General features: G+C 43.5%; 1 protein-coding gene across 2 annotated transcripts in view; it reads left to right on the forward strand.

Moving 5' to 3' along the window:
• Window positions 1-4,176: 4,176 nt before the first annotated feature.
• The window catches only part of SPPL3 (signal peptide peptidase like 3), a 57,699-nt gene continuing 38,501 nt past the window's right edge, over window positions 4,177-23,374 (forward strand). For both annotated transcript variants that reach the window (XM_063173299.1, XM_063173300.1), the window contains exon 1: window positions 4,177-4,430. In XM_063173299.1, the coding sequence (XP_063029369.1) occupies window positions 4,408-4,430 (23 nt within the window). In that variant the 5' untranslated portion in view covers window positions 4,177-4,407. The remainder of the gene's footprint in view (window positions 4,431-23,374) is intronic.

Consider the following 23,374-nt stretch of genomic DNA (forward strand, 5'->3'; position numbering starts at 1 on the left):
AAAAAAAGCCTAAATATATTTATGATAAAAGTGCTGCTAGAGGGAGCCCATATAATTCCCTGAATAGGGTGGTAAAATTGCCATTGGCAAATGAAACACAGAGAAATGGTTCTTTTAATAATTCTTTACCATTTTACTGTTCTTCCTGCTGGGACTGATAAATGCTTTACTGGCCTGAATGGCATTAACATAATCCCCTCCTTGAAATGTGAGAGCTATTATGATAATTTTCACCCTTATTTCTGTTATTGGGGGGGAAAAAGCTACATGAGTACCAAAACTGATTATTATTTGTGCATTGGGAGCTTAGTCCCAAAAGAAACACAGGAGTGTGAAAAATCTGAGATAATTGTCATTTATACTTTGTTTTCACAGGCTTGGATTTCAGCTATTTGTGCAAACCCTGAGTATCTCAGTGGGGCAGGACTTGCTTGAATACATGTTTTAATGTTTCCAATATATACCCAGTTAGGTTCTAATGTAGTAGTCTTTGGTGTAAATATGTGAGTATAATTGGAAAATGGGATTTTACCGAGAAGGAAGCTGGGTTGGGCTGGATGCAGAGCTTGGAGTTGTGGTAGATCCATGGGGCAAATGGGTTTAAATTCCAAACTTGCTCTACACATTCCTCTGCCTGTATGTGGAAACAGGACTGGGTCCTCCTTCCCAGTCATCTTCATTTTCTCCCTTCTCTAATTCCCAGTTTCTGCCATCAGGGTGAGGGTGGAGATCAGGAGCAGCCCTGGAGCTGGGTTATGAAGGAGTTTCCCACTAGGTGGTAGTGAAGAGAATCGTGTCACACATGGTCACTGCGCCTTGTAATTAGGTTTGCAAAGGGGAATCCCACAAGGAGCTGACAAGCAAAAAGCCTGGTGTAGCTCCCAGCTGTACAGTCAGAAGTGGATCTCTTGATTTTGGGGTTTTTTCCTTCCTTTTCTGCTCCTGTCCATGCTATTTGTTCCTTCCTGAACAAAGCATGGCTGACAACTCTACTGTCGTGTCCTTTCCTGAAGGGTGAAGTGTCTACATGAAGCTCCTCTGGTTCTTTCCACCTCCATTACAGCAGAAGCAAGACATGGTTAGCTAAATGTCATCTGCTGACATTTAAACAATTTGGAGGCGAGGACTCTTTGTAGCCAGTACTTTCATCTGATTTTTCTCTACCATGCTTGCCTCTGGGAGCTGCCCTTCCAAATACAAAAATAATTTTAAAAATGGTTTTGTTTGCTGCTAGTTCTGAAATACCTTGACAGGTCTAAGTAAAGCATCAGTCTACATCAAAGGTTCCAGGCAGAACAAGTACTCTGGGAGGACTTTGTAATGTCACAGTAAACTGTCACTGAAAGTCAGACTAAAGCTCTCTTGTAGGTCCAAAGAGAGACTGTACAAAAGATACACTGAGAAAATTATCTGAGGAATGCAAGCAGTGCTCCAGTTTGCAGTTGAGAGTAGATGCTGGGTCTGCAGGGAGGAATAAATTTCTCCTGTGGATTCATCCCACTGCTATCCTGTAATGATAGAGCAAGCTTGCAAAATCATTTAATAGTCTAGTCACAAAGCCTGAGATGCTGGAAAGAAATTATACTTTAATTGCTCATCAGCTATAAATCATTTGTGCCAAATTAATGTGCTGGAAATTTTGCAAGACTGAGAAACTGGAAGCTATTTCAATATGAACACAAAGCAGGGATATTGTGTCATAGATACCAATATCAGTTTTACATCCTTCTTCTCAGCAAAAAGAAAATTAGGAAAGGCTCTTTAGTATCAAGACAAGGCTGAAAACTGATTTATCTTACCCTGCATTGATTTAAAAGGACTGAGAGGTACTTTTTAATTCTTATATTTACTCTGTTATCATCAATGAAAATGGTAGCACCAACAGGCATTCCAGGCATTCAGGATTGCACCACAGTAGAGTGAGGATTCCAAATTATTTATTTATTATCTAAGCATTTCTGCAGGTCTTTCTGCTGTACTGAGGAGAGCAAAAGCAAGGAACTTATCCATTGTGCAAATCCTACCCAAAGCATGAGATTTTTGGTTTTTCTAGACAGGGGATATGTGGATGTGGGAACACCAGAGTTTCCCCCCAAACTCTCAGGGTGTTTTTCCCCCCAAGCAGGGCAGGAAGTTTCTCCAGCTGGGAGGAAAGTTGAGCATTCCCCACCCCCTGATCCCTGCAGCACCCCCAGGTGCCAGGACTGAGCCCAGCAGGGATCTGTGACCCCCTCGGGCACTTGGAGCCTTTCCACCTCTCAGCTGATAAATCCGATTCTGCAGCAGATTTAGAAGTGGGTAAAGTGCTGATTATGTGGGGAGCTCTAAGGTCATTCCTGTCCACAAGGCCAAAGGGCTGGGAAGACACTGAGGGTTTGGATGCTGAAGTGACACAACCTGCATCACTTGTTTTGAAAGCAAAAAGAGACAGGGGGAGAAACCCTCAGAGTCCAGCACCATCTTAATAAAAGCCTTGTTAAACTGGAGCACAGGAGTCCCAGCCCTTCCCTCCACCAGAACCAAGTGCATCTGTGTTGCACATGCAGCATCTTCCTGCTGCAGCTCCCCAAAATTTCAGGGTTTTTTGCAGTTTCCTGTGTATTGACTGATGAGCTGAGCTAGCAGGGATGAAGTGACCTGCCCAGCATTACACAGCAACTGGTGACACAACAAAGATGATCAGAGACGTTCCTTACTTGAAATCCTCTGTCATGACCACACACCCGCCTAAGGTTTTCCCATTCGAGAGAATAAATGAGATAGACAACATGAAAATATTTTATTCAATCCACTAATAGGAAGAAACAAAAGTGTGGTTCCAAATTTCAGAGGCATCTGGCATCCCTGTAGATGCAATGAGAATGTCCCAATGTCCCATTAGTTTTTGGAAGATTTAAATACAATTCAGTCAAGGCACAGAGTTTCTTCATACTTGTTTTTAAAACAAATACCTATTTTTACCAGCCCCTGGCATTTGTTCTTCTATTTATATTTGATGCAGTTACATCACCTCTAGCTGTATGTTCAGTCTGGCAGTTGTGAAAGGGACAATGAGTGGAAATGCACAGCTGGACTGGAACAATTGATCCAAGCTCTGCAAAGCCCCACTTGCACAAAATTGCTGCAAGTGAACTCCCAGGAGGTAAATAAGGATTACTCACGTGAGCAAACCCAGCAAAAAGCACTGGTCCTGCATTTGGCAGAAACACAACGAAGGGCTGAGGGTTTGGCAGCAGAAACCACACCAATATCAACGCAGCATGAGACTCACACAGCTTTAATATCACCCTGGTGATAAAATGAAGCCCATGATTTTTATTTGGTCAAAGTATCTGGAATATTATTTTCCTTCCATTAAAAAAAATCCACCAACATTTAAGCATTTGATCCTATTGATATTCCTTGGTTTCAAAGATTCAAAAATACAGCAATCTCTAGAAACACCTGTGCATGTGCTGCATTAACAGCGCGGTTAGGAATTATTTTACCTGAACGGTGCATTCACCGCCCAGCCCGCGCCACAGCGCTCTCCGCGGCTGCTGCGGGCCGGGGAAAGCAGCGCCGTGAGGGGCAGCGGGGGCAGCTCGGAGCGCCCCGGGGGCACGGTCCGAGCCGGCCGCGCTCGCCCTGCCCGGCACCCCGAAAAACGGGGGAGCTGCCCCGCTGCGGGAAAGGAGCCGCCGGCTCGGGATTCACGGCTGCTCACCGGAGCCCCCCAGCCCCAAAACCCTCCTGCAGCCCGCGCTGCTTTTCAGCCGGAGGAAGCTCCGTCCGCGCCCCTCTCTCCCAGCCCCTCTCTCGGCGCGGTGTCCGCGGCGATCCCGCCCGCCCGCCCGGGGGCCGATCCCGAGCAGCGGCGCGGCCGGGCCCGATAAGCAGCACGATAACCAGCACCGCCCGCCGCCTCCCCGCGCCCCACAGCGCCTGCGCGCGGCCGGCGGCGGCGGCACGTGAAGGTGTTGTGGGCACGTGACCCCGCGCGCCGCTCGGGCCCCGCCCCTCGGCGCGGCTCCGCCCCCGCCGTGCGCGAGCGCGGGCACGCGGCGCGGCCTGGCCCGGCCGCCCGGTGCCACCGCCTCCCGCCCCCGCCCCGCCCCGCGCCGCCGTCGCCGCCGCCGCCGCCGCCGCCCCGCCGGCCATGAGGCCCCGCCGGCGCCCTAGCGCGGCCCCGCGTCGCGGCTGCTGAGCCTCCGCCCGCCCCGCCGCCAACATCGCCCTTCCCGCCCGCGCGGGGACCCCCCCTCGGCTCCTCTCCCTCCTCACAGCCGCCGCCATGTTGGGCCGGGAGCCGCAGCGGGGCCGCCACTGAGCCCCGGAGCCTGCGAGGAGGAGGCGGAGGAGGAGGCGGAGGAGGAGCCCGGGCCCGGCCGCCCCGCAGAGCCCAGCGCCGGCCGCCCAGCCGCAGCCATGGCGGAGCAGACCTACTCCTGGTGAGCCGCGGGGCCGAGGCCGCGGGAGGGTCCGAGCCGGGCGGGCCGCGCCGAGCGCAGCCCCACGCGGGGCCGGTGTCCCGGGCGGGGGGACCGGCGGGGGGGCTGCGGCGGGAACCGGGGCGGGAAGGAGCGCGCTGGTGGAGGGGCTGCGGGCTGAGGGCTCGGCGCGGCTCAGGAGGAGGGATTAGGGGAGAGGAGGAGGGACGGGGCGGCCGCGCTGTGCGGATCCCCCCCGCCGGCACCGGGCAGCAGGAGAGGATCGGCGGCGGCATTGGCGGGGCTGTCACCCCCGGTCCTGCCCTGTCCTGTCCTGTCCTGTCCCGGAGGGCTCCTGCGAGCTGATCCCTGCACGCCCGATCCGCCGGGCCTGGACAGGGACAGGAGCTCGTTCAGGGCTGCAGGTCACCTCTGCCTGAAGGGAGATTTATGCCAGCGCAGGCTGGTGAGTCGGTGCCTGTGTGCGTATGTGTGTCTGTCTGTCTGTCTCTGTGTGTGTGTGTGTGTGTATCTGTGTGCGTGTGTGTGTCTGTGTCTCTGTGTGTGTGTGCTTTCACCTAGCGACAATAGGCTTGGTCCCTGTACAGGAAATAGAACGGCGAGGAAGAGACCAGTTCCTGTGGAAAGACACGAAGTGTAGCAAATGAGAGGGCATTTTTTATTGTGTCCTGACACTGTCTCGGCCCTAGCCGGCGGTGGATAAAGGAGACGGGGTGCAGTTTCTTCCTATAAATGTGGGGGTTTTGTTCTCTTGTGGATCACAGCCAAAATACCTCAAATAATTTACCTGCACATCATCTCTATTGACCTGACCACTGCAGCAATTTATTGTGATATTCTCACTGCATTTTAAATCCAGTGATGTCATCCAGGGTTGTTTCTTGGATTTTTTTGAAAAAAGTTACTTGCTTTGAAATAAGTCCCTTATTAAAAAAGGAATTAAATCTAAGTTTTTGACCTTGGTGTGTGCTGGATGTGTGGAAGGGCTTGAGCGTGAAACAAACATCCCAGTTCTGAATGGTCCCATTACTTTTCAAAGCTTGGAACCCAGTGGGGTTTTCTGTTCTGCCACATGTTGGGACTGGCAGCTCCTTCTTCCCTCTCCTGTCTCTTCTTTGTCAAGAACCAACATTTGTATTGGTGTTCTGCTTTTTAGATGTTGTTATTTTGTTTCACAAGCTCAGTTCAGGCAGTGGTCTGGTCTGCTTTAAAATAGCAGTGAAAAGACATCTCTTCTGACTTCAAAGATCATTTACATATTGACACAGTAAATGAATATTGGTACAGATTTAGACAGTTTATTGTAGTTCATTTAAATGTGTCGTAGTGTGTTTTAATTGCAGTATAAAACGATAAATTCATAAACTCTTGGATTTGTCAGCTTTCTGGAAAGAAGTAAATGAAACAAAATGTCACTTATACATTATTTTAATCTTAACTCATTTGCTGTTCTGAATGAGTGGTTTTGCCACAGTAATAGTCTAAAGGGAGGATATTTAACAGAGGCTGAGAGAAGGATTTGCTCTTCTGAAATGACAATTTCATTCCTCTGTGTATTTTAAGGGAATGAAATTGTCATTTAAGGTCTTCACTGTGCTCGGTGGATCTGAAGAATGGAAGTTTTTACAGTACTGAGGTTGTAGCAGAATGAGGACATGATGTGTCTTTAAACCCTATAATTTTAGGGCTGTGTTCTCCACGGCGTCCTCATGGACCTGAGGTTTCTGTCACTTTGCATTTTTACCTGTGCTCAGCCTTGCCTGGGAGCTGTGGGAGCAGTGGACAGAGCAAAAATCCAATTTCAGTCGCGCTCTCCTCTCTGTGGGCATTTCATTACTTACACTTCTAACAACAATCTTGCCTCGGTTTATTTACAGTTGTGATGATGCAGCTCAGTGTAAAATTGGCCAGAGCTTTAGCACTTTTAGGACAGACAAATGTGCATTTTGTCAGCTGGGGAGGCTGGTGCAGCAGGGCTGTGCCCAGGAGCTCTTTTGGAAGTTGGCTGATCCCATCCTGTCCATTTGCCAGAGCTGCAGCTTTCCAAGAACAGGTGTGTGGTGTGCTGCAGTGTCCAGCTGCTGTACCCACACCTTGTGTCACATCTGGAAATGCCTCATCTGGCGTTCAGAACAACCCTTTCATGCCCCTGCCTCTGCAGGGATGTAAATTGGTTCCCAGCTGCAGGAGCACTTCCCTTTTGTGCAGGTGCACAAGGCTTGGCTCCATCTTTTTGTCCCTAACTGTCTGCATGTGTTGTTGAGCCACTGTACATTTATAAGATATGATAAAAGCTTATTGTGGGCTTGATTTTTTGAAAAAAAAAAAGTCTCAGTTGTGTTAAAAGTCCTTTGAAACAAGGTACTTGCCAGCTGTGGTTAGTGGGCACGAGCATTGGCAAACATGAGAAACAGGGCTCGGTTCAGTCACTGACATCTTGTTAATGATGTTGTTTTCAAGAGATGAGAACCAATTCTCATATTGCTTTATTTATTGGTTTGTAAATATGAATCTGAGATTTTAAGGTAGGTTTATATATTTATTTTAAATTACAAGTGAACTGAATGCAATTACTTTCTTTAATTAAGATACCATAAGCAGGAGAGACTTGGGCTTTTCCCCCATCTCTCTCATAGTTTTAAATACATGAGTTATCTTTTGACACTGTTCTGTAAGGAATTTCTTCTGACAACTTCCTTTTTTCTTCAGCAGTGCCCACACCTATAACCATATGTACTTTTATTTAACTTTTTTGTATCTAAAGTCATCTTGCTGAGTATTTCAGATAAAGGTGTCTTATCCTGAAAGGAGGCTCTGCTGAGAATTTTGCTGGTGAAGAAGAATACTGTCATCCTGGAAAAACTAATTTTAATGTGAAATGTGGGATAAGTCCCAGATGGAAATACTCTTTCAAAGAATATGGACTTTTTAAAAAGAGAGGGTGTTTGAATCAAATGCTTGTCAGCAGTGAGTAGAGAAACTTTCTTTTGTCAAATTCCTGCAGTAATAAAAGGGAAGGAGAGCTGTGTACAATACTGCTGCATGGCAAGGTTGCTCATGATTTTGTAGATTAAATGAGAGCTAAAATTAGTTTTCTGCAAGTGAAATAGAATGGGAGAGGAAAGAGGTTGTTGAATACCCATTTTCCCCTTGCTTCCTGTGTGTGCTCCAGCGAGGAAATGGAACAGGGGAGTGACAAAAGTTTCTGCTAAACTGAGGAGGGAATAAGCATGGGCAGAGCAGTGTATAAATATATTTATGTATATATGTGTGTGTGAGATTAGTAAATACCAAGAAATTTATCTTCAGGCACCAATCTGTTGGAAGTGTGACAGCAGATGGGTTTGGAAGCAGCAGGACCTAGATCATTGCTTTGTGAAATACTTGGTCTGTCCTTAATTCCCAGCATTTTGTGGTGATTTTTTTGTGCTGGAGCGTTTGAGAAGGCCCAGCACCATCCCTATCTTGTTTATCTGCAGTTAGTAGGTGTTTAGTGTTTTTCAAGGCCTGATGTAACACCCCCTCCCTTTTTACTGCTGCCCAGGCTGCCAATAGAGATTGCTTTGTTCTTTTTTTTTTTTTTTTTTTTTTTTTGCCCTTTCAATGCACAAAAGATTTTCACAGCTTCCTTCATTGGTGAAGAGCAAAGAAGGGGATTTCTACACCAAAATAAAATGTGTTTTTAATATTTCCTTTGCAAGAGTGTTGTATAAGGGTAATAGGGATTGCCATGTGTGCGTGCCCTCTCAGGGTGGTGGTTAGGAGACAGGCTGGGAGGGCAGGCTAAGAACAAAAAAAGAAAGACACTGTATTGAGTCACTAATCTTAAGAACAACTGAACTCCCTGTTAAATGTTATAATCAGTGGGATGATTCTTGTATTAGCCATCAAATGTTTCATGAGTGAACTGGTGATATATTTAGAAGCTTCTCTTCATAATGCAAAGGGTGTGGAAATTAAATCTAATGATGTGTCAGAGTAATCAATAAAACTACTGGGTTTTGGAATAAGTGTAAATGTACAGTGCTGCCTTTGCTCCTGGGAGAATTCAAAGTGGTTGGTGTTAGAAGTCTTTCTGGATTCAGAGGTCTGAGAATTTGCTTTGATTGCAATTAAGCATTTAGCATGCTGCTGCCATGAATTAAAATGCAGCTTCTTCCAGAAGGCTCAGGTGGTGCTTTCAAGTCTTAGTTGGCTGGATTGGATGTGTATGTGGGAGGGCAGGGAGTAAGAGGAGCTGCAGCTCGTTGACAGAACTTGTCAAATACTAGTAAAATAATTTTTTACATTCAAGATTTTTTAACTTGTTTGCTCAGTTTAGGTTGGGAGACCTTAACTGACTAATAAAGGTGTTTTGAGGATGGGAGGCAGTTTACAACAGAAAACAAATAATTCACCTGAATTTTTCAAATATTGCACTTGATAGGCAACAGATTGCAAAGTACATAGATGAAATTCTGTTGTGCTGCTGTCAAAAATCTGTCATGAAATCCTGGCATGCAAATGTGGAGTTTGGCCCTTTGTCTTGCATTTTTCAGGAACTGAAATTACCGGCCACATTCCATTTGAAGGATTGTTAGGAGCTTCCTGAGAACAAGGATGTCATTGTATGAATGTGCATGAGTGTCTAGCATGAGAAAAGTGACTTAAACCTCAGTAAATTGGAGAATATCAGGTTTAGAGTTCATATGTTTGTCTTTCAGGACCAGCCTCACTTCAGTTGCTTGTCCCCCTCCCTGGAGCTTTTGCTGTCTCAGGCTGTGGATCAGTGGGGACAGGGCACTGTCTGCAGCACTGGGCTCAAAGACAAACAGAGCAAAGAGCATGGGATAGGTAGAAGTTTACAGTGACTTGAATGTACATGTGTAGAGTGACTGATAAGCACAAGGAAAAAATCCCTCCTGTCACTGTTTGCTAATTGTAAGGCTGTATTTACTGCATTAAAAATTCTTTAAGAAAATTTAAAGTGAAGAACAGAAATCAATATTCTCTTGTTGCTGGTGTGCAGTACATCTTTTAATTAAGATTTCTGTCACCTATTTTAATTAAAATTTCTGCATTTAACTTTTTCAGGGTACTGTGGTAATAAAAGTTACTGGTTCCTTTAGTTTTACCCAGTGGCTGGAGATCTTGGCTAGGATGCAGGAGATCAGTTCCATCCCCCAGGGCTTCTGGCCTTGCATCTCTCACCTTCTAGGAGAGTGTTCTCATCACCAAACTATGTGTCATTCAGAGGTTGAGCTTTGTGTGTCCACTTAAATCTCTTTCACTTCATATAAAATCCTGTAAATATTTGCTGGGCCAAGAGGCAGACATGCCTTTCTGTCTGGGATTGGCAGAGACCTGGATTCCCTGCCTGGATAAAAACCTGCTTTGGAGGACTGAAGGTTCTGTGGTTTGTGCTTTTCTAGGGATGAAAGGTCGAATTTCCATGAACAGAAGATGACCTGAATATGATTTCTTGTCACAGGTAAATGAGTGCTTAGGTGTGTGGATCCACCAATATCAATCCTTGTTGTTGTGGTTTGTGTGAGGTTTGATGGAGCTGAGAACATCTCTCTCTTCTGCTGAAGCACAGGATCCAATAAATTGCTTATTTTGTGCACTTTGGGATTTTGGTATGAGTTAAGCAGCCCCATGCTGTTGGAATTTGAGGAATTTTGTGGTGAGCACCAGACAAATTAATTGAGGATATTGAGTTAAGATGTGTTTTGGTGAATACCACCATTTTTAGTACTAGATTTAGTTGCTGAAAACTCAGTCATTTGTCACTGAAACACAATGCCAAAAAATGGGTATTTATGAAAAACTTCCTACAAAAAGTACTTTGAAAAATCTGTCATGCTTTTTGAAATGCAGTGATTTTTATTTCCTGAAATTTGAAAGAAGAGCAGAGCAGACTCTGGTATTTTTCAATACCTTAGCTATTTTATATCATTATTTTGATAATTGATGTGCCAACATCTGTGGCAGAGGTGCCGTTGTCTTTATTGTCCTTTGACATTTTATGATGACACTAAGCATTGTAACATAGTCTAAAAGCAAATAATTGGCACAAATTGTTCAGTCAAAACCCTCTAATTTGATTCTGGTGGCATATGAGGGAAGTTTCCATGAAGAACCAAGGGTGGGATTTGTGAAGCAAGTTGTGCCCATTTTCTTTGTGCTGTGCCTGGCTGTGGTGTCAGTGCTGTGGAGCACGAGCTGGACGGGCCCAGGCACTCAGACCCGCTCTGAAGGTGATGATTTAATAAGATTAATGGAGCAGATGTGTCCTTGCAGCACTTGCTGATTCCCTTTCCCTTTAATTCCTCCAAGGGTGCTTGTGCTGATGATCTCTTCTCCTAAATCTTGAGGTGTCTGAGCCTGCAATGCTCTGATCTGCCAGCCCAGGTTCTCCTCCCCTCCTGTGCCTCCCCAGAGCAGCTCAGCTCTCACCATCCATTCAATGTCTCTGTCTGCTGGAACCTCCACGATGACATTATCCCAGTGCTCGTTAATTGTGTGGCTGTGTTGCTGTCATCTTCATTATTAGATTCTGTTGAGTATTTCTTTTTAGGGCCAGCCCCATGCCTCAGGTCTCAGATTCCCTTGGATAGCCTCCATATCTGTGTGTCACATTAAATGGTGTGGTATGGACTGTAGGGCTGTCACAATGTTCTGCTGCCTCTTTGGAGGGGAACTTTGTAACTGATAACTAACCAAGAAACATTGTTCATATCCTACAGCAACAAGGATTCAAAGAAATGCAGGAAATAAGGCTGAAGGGACTTTTTTTCAGGATGTCAGAAAGGAGGTACTTTAAAACCATCACAGCCAGTGTCATAAATAGGGGAGAATGCACTAAGGAGATAATTCTCTACTGTACAGTGTTATCCTTAATATTCCATTGCTGAAGTTGACAATGTAGAAACTGGAGAGATAAAATCATCTCTCAGAGTTTGTATATGGTAGCATTTTCCCTGACCAGTGGAACTGAAAGGGAAATTACACTGTTTGACCCTCAATTTTTCCTACTGTGACTCCAGGTTTGGATGTTCTTCCTTCACTTCCTGTAGCTCGTTCATAGACTTTTGACCCAAAAACTTCTTTTCCCATGCAGGCAGTATGTAGCCAAAGTCTGGGGAAGGGTTCTCTTCCATTTTAATGCCATAACCTTGTTCCTGCAGGAGCTTCCACAGCAAAGGCTGTGTGGGGGAAGCAGGAGGAGACCCAGGGGGTTCCACCCTCTGTTCATACACAGCCTTTAACTTTAGCCAGGAGTTGGCAAGCTTACCTTACTTATTCAAGAAATAGGCTCAATTTCAGTTCATCTCAAAGGAAAAAATAGTTCTGTGCAACATTAACTACTGACTGCTAAAGGTAAGCATCCTGCAGGCCTCTTAGCTGTACTCAGTGCTTCTCTGCTTGCTCAATTTGGAAGTCCAAATTTCCTTCTTCATTCCTATGTACTCTGCTGTTTTTGGACAGAAGTATCTTTAAAAAGTCCTTTTCTTCATCTGACAACTAGCCAGCAGGTGACTTCTAGTAAATTTGAGATGATACATAATTTTAAGTATATTTCAAACTATTTCAGAAGTTTTGAGATCAACAGAAATGTTAAGAATTGATGTGTTTGACTGCATCACAGAAGTCTGGGAGCTCTGCTTATGCTATTTTCTCATGACAGTAGTACTGCAGTACAGTAGTCCTGCAAAAGTAGCAGCTTCATGTCAGAATAGCAAAAACCTGTACGTGTGGGTCCATGGTGCAGTGTGGTTTCAGGTGGTACAAAAATCAAGTGATCTCAGCATGTAAATCTGGTGCACATTTCTCTACAGCACAGACACTTTTGCAGAGGGGTTTTCTACGTGGGCTAAGCTAGTAGCAAGTGTATATCCTCAGGATTTATTTTAATTTCAGTCATTACTGGAATAATAAGCCCAGCTGACTCCAGTTGAGATAGCACAGCTTGGACAAGAACCAGCATTACAAAATGTTTGAGCTCTGCAGTAGCACAATTAGCAGGACAGAGGTGAACACAGCAGCTGAATTATGGCTCCACTCAGTTCTGGTGGCTCCTGGCCATCTGACATCTCTTCTGGTCAGACAGCCCAGGCTTAAAACTTGATTTAAATTTATCTGGAAACTTTAGTAGTGGGTAGAAATTCAACAGTGCATTCTGAGTAATTATTGCAGTTAGTTGATACAGATCTATTGGATGTATAAGACCAAAGCTCAGTGGTGAGTTGTTTTATATATTGCATGTCTGAGACCAAAGCTAGAGGTGAGTTTTTACACAAAGAAGTGACTTTACTAGTGCCACTTTCAGGTTCCATTTGTGATTTATCTCACCATCATCTCTGTCAGACCCTTGTGGCAAGATAAAATAGGTGTAGTGTGACTTAGACTTATTTAGTCAATGGGAAGTCCCTTCTGTGGGTCACTGTTAGCTAAAGGTGAGGTGGGTGCAGCAGCAGGAGGCAGAGCAGCAAACAGAGCTGGCTGATGTGGATTTCTGCAGCCTGCTGAGGTGAGGTGTGTCTCTCTTGCTTTCTAGGTTTGATGGTGCAAGGTCATTCTGGTCCTTTTCAGAAGCTCAGATTGATGGCTGTGTGCTGCAGGAGAGATTATCTGCTCCCTGAACTCTCCTGGAGGTGGCTGATCCTGCACCTTCCCCTGAATAGCTGCTCAGAAAAGTTACCACAAAGGGCTAAAAGCTCTCATGGGGAACATTATGATCTCTGCAGGGTTTTGAAGATGAAGAGTAGAATCTAATTAAGCTTTATGGTGAAAATAGTTTAAAGAGTGCTTTTTTCCTCAAGAAAAAGGAAACTTTAAAGCTAAATAGTGAAGAGCTGAACTTTTTTTTCTTTAATTTTCTGCTAAGTTGACTACTTCTAAAGCAGATGCAGCTGTAAGCAGTTACAGCTGGTACAGAACAGAAAGATAAGTCTTTATCATACTTAAGTGCCTTAGAAGAACCCCAGTGTTAGTATTCCAGCTAGTTATCTTTCTCTTTATTTTTTATATTTTTGCAGATAAAAAAAGCATGCTACCTTAAAGCTGAATCAAAAGATGAAAGCAGTGTGCCATAAACCAAAAATATTTCTCTGCAGGGGGCTTTACTGGAAGAAGTTTCATAAGATTTCCAAAACACCCTCTTTAAAGAATGTTCCTACTTTTTGTTGTCACAAGAAAAGCTTCTTAGCTACTTGGGCAAGAGTTTGTTGAAAAGAGTCTCTGTCTGTTCTGCTACCTGTTTTTGCCTGTGGAGCTGCCTCAGCTGCCATGACCCTGGCACTTGGGTGTGTGGATGTTCTGTGCTTCTGCCACAGCTTGTGAGGCAGCATCAGGCCCTGGCCAGTCCAGCTCAGGGCAACTCATGACCTTTTATTTTTATTTTTTTTTTTAATTTGCCTCTCAGTAGGAGGTGGCAAAAGCAGGGTGCCTGTTTTGATGGTCAGTGTTTTGTCTTTTCATGCCAGCTGAATCCCCTTGTGGCTTGGTGCCGTTGTGAGTAGTCAAGTTCATTTCAGAATCTCACCAGCCATCATCTGACACCATGAATTTGTCTTAATACAGGGCCAGCATGATTAAAGCTGCTTAAATGTGGCCAGACAGCCTGGTTACTCAGGAGTGTACTTTTACCACTGTCACTGAAGAGTCAGAGTTGGGTGCTGATGGTGTTAACTCATTCTTTTATGGAATGCTGATAAAATCACGTTTCATTCTACCCAGGCAGTGATAAAGTAATCCTGTAAACCCCTCAGCAGCATTCAGAGCTGCTCTTTCTGACAAGGTCATATTGGTCAATTTGGCTTGTTGATTGTAAGGCATGGCTGTTAAAGGCTTTGATTAAACTATTAGTTGTTAATTTTATTTTTTTATCTGACTTGTGAATACATTGCTAAGAAGAGTTTGGATTTATAAGCACGTAATCAATAAATACCAGTCCCAGTGTCATAGGTATGAGGTGTGGTTTTGGATTGGCTTTAGAGTCAATATAGGTGAGAAAACATCCTGTTTTCTGATTTCTGTGATAAAAACAACCAACCTCTTTCATACTGGAAAGCCCACTATATCTTGATAACTTAAAAAAAAATATTAGTATCATGGTGTTCTGCATATTTTTTACTTAAGTACAAGAAATGCTGTGGAAATGAAACCTCCAAATAAGACTTTTTATATATATTGGGATGGAAGGATGGGTTTTGTCTAGGAAGCAATGCAGTGTTCAGATCAATATCCTCCACACCTGAGGGGACTCTGTAATGTCTTTTACACTAAGTTTGGGTGGATGTTTTTCCATCAGTTAGAGCAGCTGCTTTTTTTAACCTGTGTAATCTACAAAGTGATGATTGCTAGTTTAGGGAAAAGGTGGAGACCCCAGAGTCTTTGCTATGGTATCTTCTGTTCCAGGTGTTAACCCAGTGGTGCCTGCATGTATGTATGTATGTGTTAGCCTTTTGTCACACTCATTGCCAAAGCCACCTGTATCTCACAGACAAACCAGCTGTGTGGCTCTAGTACAAGTATTCCTGCTCTTTCTTGCTCTGAACCACTGCTTTTCTTCAGTTGTTGCATTTGCTTTATGAGGAGGCAGTGACTTTGCAAGGAGATGGATTTGCAGCACATTCTGCTGTCAGAGTTCTGCTCTGCATGACCAACTCTGTCACTTAGAAAAGAAATTTATGAATGTGAATAAACCCTTCTTCTATTAGTCCTTGAATGCAGTGAGTATTACACTCCAGATAGTTATAACAAAGTTAGATGGAAGAATTTCTCTGCTGGTGTGTTGAGAGTGACCAAATGTCAGTTTCTGGGCTGTTTAGGTGACCTGGAAGGGCCCGGGGTGGCCTTGGACAGCCCGCGCTCCAAAGGACGAGAAGAGGCTTCAGGTCTTTTCTCGGTCTCGGTGTTTATTAATTGTTTATCTAAAAGATTTTCTCTTGGCCCGACAGAGGTCTGCACAGCAGCCAGCCATGGGCACACTGAGAGCCCCCGGGGCGGTCACCTATCTTTATACTCGAAGTTATGTATACAATATTTATCATTTTTCCCCAATACCTTTTACCCTTATTAACCAGTGCACTTTTAGTAATAACCAATCCCAAAGTGCCAACATCACCACAGAAGATGGAGGCCAAGAAGAAGAAGAAGAAGGACAGGACACGCCCCAATTCCTCCATCTTACTTCTTTAGACCCCCCTGTACAGAAATCTTAAACCCTGTGTCTTACACCCTAATTAACTTATCCCTTCACCATTCACCCAATGAGATCCTCCCATCCTCATACAGGTGTCGTCTCCCGTGTAGGATCAAAGTCCAGCCACCAGACACTTCTGGCAACATTCCAGGACTCCCGAGCCCCCCAGGGGTGGTCTCGGTCACTCTGCACCTCAGTCCTGAGGTGCTGAGATCCCACAACCAAATCCAGAACTGAGCAGAAGCTCTGTGGTGTCTGGGACAGGTTGTTCTCCTGAACAGCTTTGATTAGAACCCTGTGCCAGATGAGGAGCAGGGCTGCAGTGGGAGCCTGGGGATAAAGGATGGAGCTGGTGAAGGTGAAGAAGTTAAGCAGGAATTTGCACAGACTGTCTTTAGGTAATACTTTGAGAGCGAGTTAGGCCACTCAAGTGTCATCTGTGTGGCTTGAGTGAAACTGTAACATCAGAGAGGATCAACTTCATCTTCTGGTTTTGGCTTCTGGATAAGTGCAAGTGATCAGTTATGGTGTCAAGTGAGGGTATTCCTCTGTGTGCTTGTTAGGAAACCTGCTGTACTTTTTGTGCGTGTTCTTTCTATGTTGCTTCAGATGGAGATACATCCTTTGGTCTGAACTTTTTTGGTTTAGTCTGTTTCCCACCTCTCTGCATGTCAGATTACAGATTTAGTAAGATTTTTGTCATAAATATTGAGGTAGTCCTTTTGCACAGTGTGTTGTTCCCTGTCCAAGCAAAGCCACCAGAACTATTACACATTTGTGTTACAGAGCATTACAGAAAGATGTTCAAGGTGAAGTTGTTGATGAGGTCCTCAGAGGTGACACAGGCTGTGTGTCCTGAGAGGTGACACAGGCTGTCCTATGTGTGCTGTCCTCAGAGGTGACACAGGCTGTGTGTCCTGAGAGGTGACACAGCCTGTCCTGTGTGTGCTGTGCTCAGAGGTGACACAGGCTGTCCTGAGAGGTGACACAGGCTGTCCTGTGTGTGCTGTGCTCAGAGGTGACACAGGCTGTGTGTCCTCAGAGGTGACACAGCCTGTCCTGTGTGTGCTGTGCTCAGAGGTGACACAGCCTGTCCTGTGTGTGCTGTGCTCAGAGGTGACACAGCCTGTCCTGTGTAGGCTGTCCTGTGTGTGCTGTGCTCAGAGGTGACACAGCCTGTCCTGTGTGTGCTGCTGGGTTATTTTTGCTGTTCAGCTGGGGCAGTGGCAGCCCTGGGATGGAGCAGTGAGCTCAGCTCACACCTTGCAGGTGTCAGACGGGCTGAGCCTGCACAGTCTGTGCTGCTGTGCCCTGCCTCAGGGACAGCCTGAGCACAGCTCTGGGGCTCTTGGCAGAGCACTGCAGGCCAACAAGAATTGCCCTGTCTATCCTGAGAGTTCTCCCTTTCTGCCACATAATAATCCGTTTTCTTTTGTCCTTTTTTGACTGCTTGCTGGCACTGTGGCAAGCATAACATTCTGTGCATGATGGAGCATTGTCAATAAATATGCCTGGGATGATGTGCCTGCCTCAGCTGCACTTTAGATGAACTTAGCCCTGGAACTGCAGCACAATCTGACTCTTGGGTAATGTGGCTGTTAGAGGACCAAGGGAAGGGTGGAGCTGGGCAATTAATTGTGTGGAGTTTTTAGGTTGAACAACCTTATTTAGAAAAATGGCACTTCTGGGTTTGGATGGCTGACAGTGCTTGGGATGAGGCTGAACTGCACTGATAGAAGACAGGCTGTGTTTTCTTATGTTAAACACTCCATTGTCTGAAACCTGGTTCAGATAACTTACTGCTCCAGTTCTGGAAGACACTAATACAGTTCCCTTTCATTAGAGTAAAGTGTGAAAAATTGTTATCCCTTGTTGCTAATAGAAGCCCTTATTTTGCTCACTGTAGTTCAGCTATTGGAAGTTTCTGTAATGGAATTTTTCAGTGCTGCTGAATGTCCTGGATCTTGGTACTGCATGGGAAATGGATGGCTCTGGAGGAGCAGGACTCTACAACTCCATGACAATCTATTTATAGTGTCTATATGACTGATTTGGAAAGGCTGCAGTCTGTCCAAATTTGTTGAAGTGAGATCACAGAATCTCCTGACCCCTCTGGACCCTGAATAATGCCCCAAATCATCCAGAGAGATCCAACTTCTCCTTCATTTCTGTGGCTGTTAATTCTTTTGATGATAGTTTGTAAAGAGAGAGGAACAAAGGAAGTAATTTAAAAATAGTTGTAGGAATGTGTGAATTCATGGATCTTAGCTAGTGTGGCACCTTATCAGGGGAGTGATGTCCTTTATTTTTTCTGTGCAAGCACTGTAAAAATGAAGCAAATATTTAGATTTTCTTGTAGTTGTAGACACCTGAGGACAGTAACTCTGCACAATGCCCAGCTAATAGAAATTCATGGTGCTCTTGTTTTGGAAACAAAAGTTGCTTTGAGTAGTAGATGTTTTGTAACTAAAAGTGTCTTGGGTATATATGTTGAGATATTTTTAGTAATCAATGCTGAGTGGATGTTTTCTTGATGATGGGGAATTTTTAGCATGTTGTAACTAGGTCTCTTTTTTTCTTTTAAAAAAATCTTACTAAACTTAGGGATATGCCACCCACCCATTTCTGATACAAGGCAAGTGGGCTAAGACCAAATGGTGATAAAAATCCTGCACAACTCTAATGCCATTTGCAATTTTATTTACAAAAGTAATCTTCTTTCTAGTTGCTTTGTAAGATTTAAATGTGTCAGAAATTGCTTTTGATTTTGCAACTAGGGAATTGACCAAACTGAATTGGGTTCCTTTCTTTCCAAGAGGAAAGATCCCATGAAGGTGAAGGTGTGCTGGGTGAGGCTGAAGGAAGGTGCTGTGTTTTGGGAGCTGTGTGGTTGTGGTTGGTTCTGAGATCCTCCTGAAGTGTTGCTCTGGTTGAGATCAGTGACAGACCCTCCTTGCTGCCAGCCTGACTGGGCTTTCCCTGTTGGAAAGCAGGAAAAGTCTCTGAAGCAGAAAATGTGAGGAGAATGGCTGAGAATCCCCTTCTGTCCCTGTGCTGGCTGGATTTAGGATCTCTGTTGTTTTCAGTAAGAGAGAATTGAAGTGCATGCTATCAGCAGAGTTTGGTGACAGGTAATCAGTGACCTGCTTTGCTCATTAACAACAGTTGGGTTCTGTACCAGGTGTAATTTCCACACTGAGGCACATTCCACAGTCACCTGGAAATGAGGAACTGGGCTGTGTTTGTTTGGTGCAATGGTTTCTTTACTTCAGGGCATTTGTTTGGCCTGGGGGCTTTTTGTCCTGTTTCCTTCTTTCTTTAGCATGGATAATTATTTAACCCCTTGAAAGAAAATAACTGCTACTGAATGGCTTATGCTATGACATCAGAAATCTGTAATCAGCTGCTACAGACCCTGCTGTTTTGCCACAATTTGCCTGTGACCATTGTCTGAACATTGTCAGGAACTAGCTCAGTTGTGCTTGGACTTTTCCAGGCATAATTATATTTCTCATAGCTCACCATGAGAAGCATCACAGCATTCATCTACCTGTATTGTGTTTTAAAAAGAAATTTTTCACTTGTGCAGTAGTCTGGCTTTGGATGTGGTAGAGATGCTTATATTTTTATTTGTCTTTTCCTAATAATGTCTCAGGAGGTGCATCTCCAGCCAGTGTCTTGTTTGAACTTTCAGGGAAATTATCATTCTGTGCTTTGAATATCTCCCTATTACCATGGCAAATAATTCATGCTGCTAATTAAGACACTGCTAGGGTTGCACAGAAAGATGGGCAGGGAAGGAATACAGCTTACTTATGCTCACAATTTATCTGTCTTATAAATTTATAGGACAGCTGCTGCCAAAGTGTGTCACAGTTTACCAGTGAAGATGTATGACCTGATTCATGGTGTTTCTCCTGGAGGGAGGAGGGAAGAGCCAGATGTGTTTTGTCTGGTGCAGATGGAGGCACGGGGTCAGGAGCAGCACTGTGCCCCTGCCAAATTTGTGTTCCACAAGAGAGGAACACATTGAGAGAGACCCTTCTGCTCAGAGCTGAGGACTGGAACTGGAAAGGCCATGAGTTTGTAGAAGTGATGAGTGGCAGTTTCATGCTGAGCAGTTTCTTACACAGGTCTTGCAAACCCCAAGGAGACTCTTTTGTAACTGTGAAATGAATGGGAAGCCATTGCACAATCTGGCAAATGAGTAATAAATCCAGCAGACTGTTTTGGTGTTTGTTAGAGTTAGAAAGAGAAATTAGACCTGATTAAGGTGTGTTAAACACCAGGGAAGTATCAACACTGAAGAAAGCTGATGGCAGTGTCTTTGTTGTCCATGTGTAATAGTGGAGACTCTAAAACAAATTATTCTGTTCTGTGTTGTGACTGTGTATCATAATGCCAGATATATTTCTGCTTTTTTTTCTTGTTGTTATGGGTAAGATAAGTTAAATTCCATCTTGTCTGAAATTTGCTGGGTAATTTGTATAATATTACTAAATCTTATTTGATAGAAAAAGATGAAAATCATCAGCTTTACCAGTGGCATTGTGGTAGTTCATACTGCACCTTGTCTGGAACTGAGTTGTACTGCCAGTGCACACTTAGTGCAGAAAATCAAATGCCTAATATTGAAAAAGAATGTTTTTCTAGTCTTTTTTCTCAATAAAAGATAATGTTTTCCTTTGCAAGGGCCTATGTGATTAGATGTTTATCCTCTGTTCCCAGGAGAGCAGACATTGTGGTTCATATTTTCTGTTTTGTGAAACAAGATTTCATATAGCTGACTACATCTCTGGAATCTATGTCATTCTTCCCCTAAAATGAACTGAAAGCAAATTGGCTTTCTAAAACATGAAAGAAGCCTAGAGCAAACTCTTTGTCATCACATTCCTGGTCAAATCCAGCATTTGCCTTCCACTGAGTTTCTAATATTTAGTAATGTCTGTGGTTTCCCATGGGGTTGCTTAGGTGAATGTAATAAGTGAGAGCTGTTGAAAGAGAAAAGAATGAAAACTTCATCATGAGCTGAATTGAGCAAAAACTCTTGGGGGTTGCATGCATGTTTTGCATGTACTTCTTTAAAATCATGCTACTTTTAATCCAGTCTTTCTTTCCTTCACAATTACTAATCAGAGACAGAAAATACCAATATTATACAAAACCTCCGTAGACTAATTGAATTCTTACTGGTATATTCCAGAAACAGATCAGAAATTATGGGGTGATGGGAAAAAAACTAAATTTTAAACTCCAGCTCCAGGAGTGCAAAAATACTGCATAAAAGGGAATGGGGAGAGCAGAGGGCTCTTGTCAGGCCTGGGCAGAAATGTGTCCTTCCCCACTGGCTGTGTGGGGAGCTGCTCTGGCACTGAGGAGGGCCCTGAATAACCTGTGTCCATTTGACTGAACAGACAAATTTACAGACAGCTTGGCAGTTCAGAAAATGGGAACTGTTCCATCCACCTGCTGAGGTGCCAGCAAATGCTGGGTGCTGGCAGAACCTGGCTCTGACTTGCAGCAGTGCAACCTCCCCATGTCCTGCAGCAGCACTAACAAATGGGAGCCTTTGCCTCAAGAGCTGCATGGTTCTGTATGTGTTTGGTATTTTTACAACTGCCTTGGGGTTGAAAATGTGTTTTCCAAGAGTTACACTGTTGTGTTTAAAAGAAATTTTGGGTGATATTAGAGAAAAATATCCGGACAAACCAGTGTTGAGTCTTGAGTAAAAAAAGTTCAGTTTGAAGTAAAGTTCTCTTCATTTTTTCATCTACAAATTGTATCTGTCATCTTTTTGTCACATTTTTCTCCCTTTCTCATCCTAAAATGTTGCCCAACTTTGTTAATTTTGCATAATTATTTGTCTTTCCTTGCATTTTAAATACTTTTATTTAGAACTCTCTTAAAATACAGACAACAAAACAGGCAGGGAAAATGTCTGAAACTTTGCACTGCTGTGATTTTCTTGTTGTTCTGCTTAATCCTGTGCAACACAAGTTGCACTTGTTCATGCATAAAATCTGAACTTAAAAAGTCTCCCCAGTGCCAAACAGTGATGAGAGAGTATTTTAAAATCAGCTTAAAATTTGTGTTAGCTCCATCCTCACTGTGCTTTACTTCTTACGCAAAAGCAGATTTCAGATAAAACATAAAGGATGACTAAGGGATATTTTGAAATTTTTCATTTTACTTTGTTCACTCTGTACAATCAAATGTGAATAATGTTATGAAAGTGAAATAGCGTTTTAGTATTATTTTGGTCTCAAAATAGCATATTGTTTTTAGGTACAGGAATCAATGCATGTGGCAAACTCAGTGTGAATTGTGCCTAAATTTAGTAGGTGTCTTTAACAATCAACCAAAAATTGTGATGTTCAAGTCAGCTTTGTCATCTTGCTACTACATTTTCCTGAGTTTAACTTTTATTGGAGTGAGTCTATGCTCTAGTTCTGATGTGAGTGCTTTTGCCTAAGGGGTGCTCTGGAATTATGACTGTTCCAAGGGTGAACTTGGTTATTTTTAGGAAGGTTAAACATCTGGATGTTCACTACAGAATCTTTTCCAAAAAAGCATTTTGTTTCTGAGCAAGAAATATCAGCAGAAATACTGATATAGCACAACAGAGTGTAATCTCTGCCTTCCCAGGGCACTTGGGTATTTTCAGACTGGTCTGTTGCTAAAGTACCTCTGGGATTACAGAAGGATGTTGGGAGGATTTAGCTCTGTAGTATTTTTGTAGATGGCTGTGAGACTTTGGAATCCAGAGCTGGGATGAAACCAAGCAAATTAGGAGTGGTTATGGGGGACACAAGGATTGTATTTGAAATGTTTCTAAGACTCCAGGCGTTTGCATTCTGGCTGGAAAAAAAATTGATTGAGGTCAGTTGATTGGAGAAAATTGTTCTCTATTTTTCTGGATTCAGAAATTAAAATAATGGTACAGGTACAATATAGGATTTGGAGTAGAAAATTTAGGTTGTATGTAATGATTGTAAGTCTTTCCCATATATGTTTTATGTGTGTGGGAAAAAACCCTTGAGGTAAATTGTGCAAGTTAAATGAATTAAAACTGAAATGACTTCAAAAAGAGGCTGACTTCTCTTTTATGGGCCGTCTTACACTCTGGATTATTCACAATACTGCTTTTAAAATGGATCCTGCCTGCCTGGTTTGAATGGATAGATCAAAAGTCTTATGAAAATATGCTAATGTGTTATGAAAATATTGATTGCTGAAACACTGCATTTCCAGCTCAGGGTTCTTTTTCTCCCATAGCAGTTTCCAGGTGTTGCTCAAGAGAACCTTGGCAACCCCTTTCTATTTTCTCAGTACATTTTGAATGTCCTTAGCTCTGCACTCGTTTTTCCTCAAGCAGGAAAACTTCAGATTTTCAAATGTTAGTTCCTATTCTAGTTTTCTAATATTGTTGATAAAATGGTAAATCTGCTTCTGGTGGGAGGCAATTTTTTAAATTAATGCTACATAGGTGTTTTATGTACCCCTTGAGGATATCACAGCTTTCATGTGTACATGCTGAAAGGTTTCTGTCTCTCCAGCTGTGTATTTGCTGGTGTGATAAGAGATTGCTCCTCCCCACAAATAGAGTTTAATTTCACTTGTTTGAGTGTTGATAGTGGGAGATTTTTGCCAAGTTGAAAAGACTGTTTTGTTTGTTTGAAGTGTTTCAATCCGGTCACTCACTTTGATTTGTGTTTTGTTCCTCGCTCCATACATTACATGAAAATGTGAATTGAAA

Source organism: Melospiza melodia, chromosome 20, assembly GCF_035770615.1.
Source record: "Melospiza melodia melodia isolate bMelMel2 chromosome 20, bMelMel2.pri, whole genome shotgun sequence".
Taxonomy (NCBI): Eukaryota; Metazoa; Chordata; class Aves; order Passeriformes; family Passerellidae; genus Melospiza; species Melospiza melodia.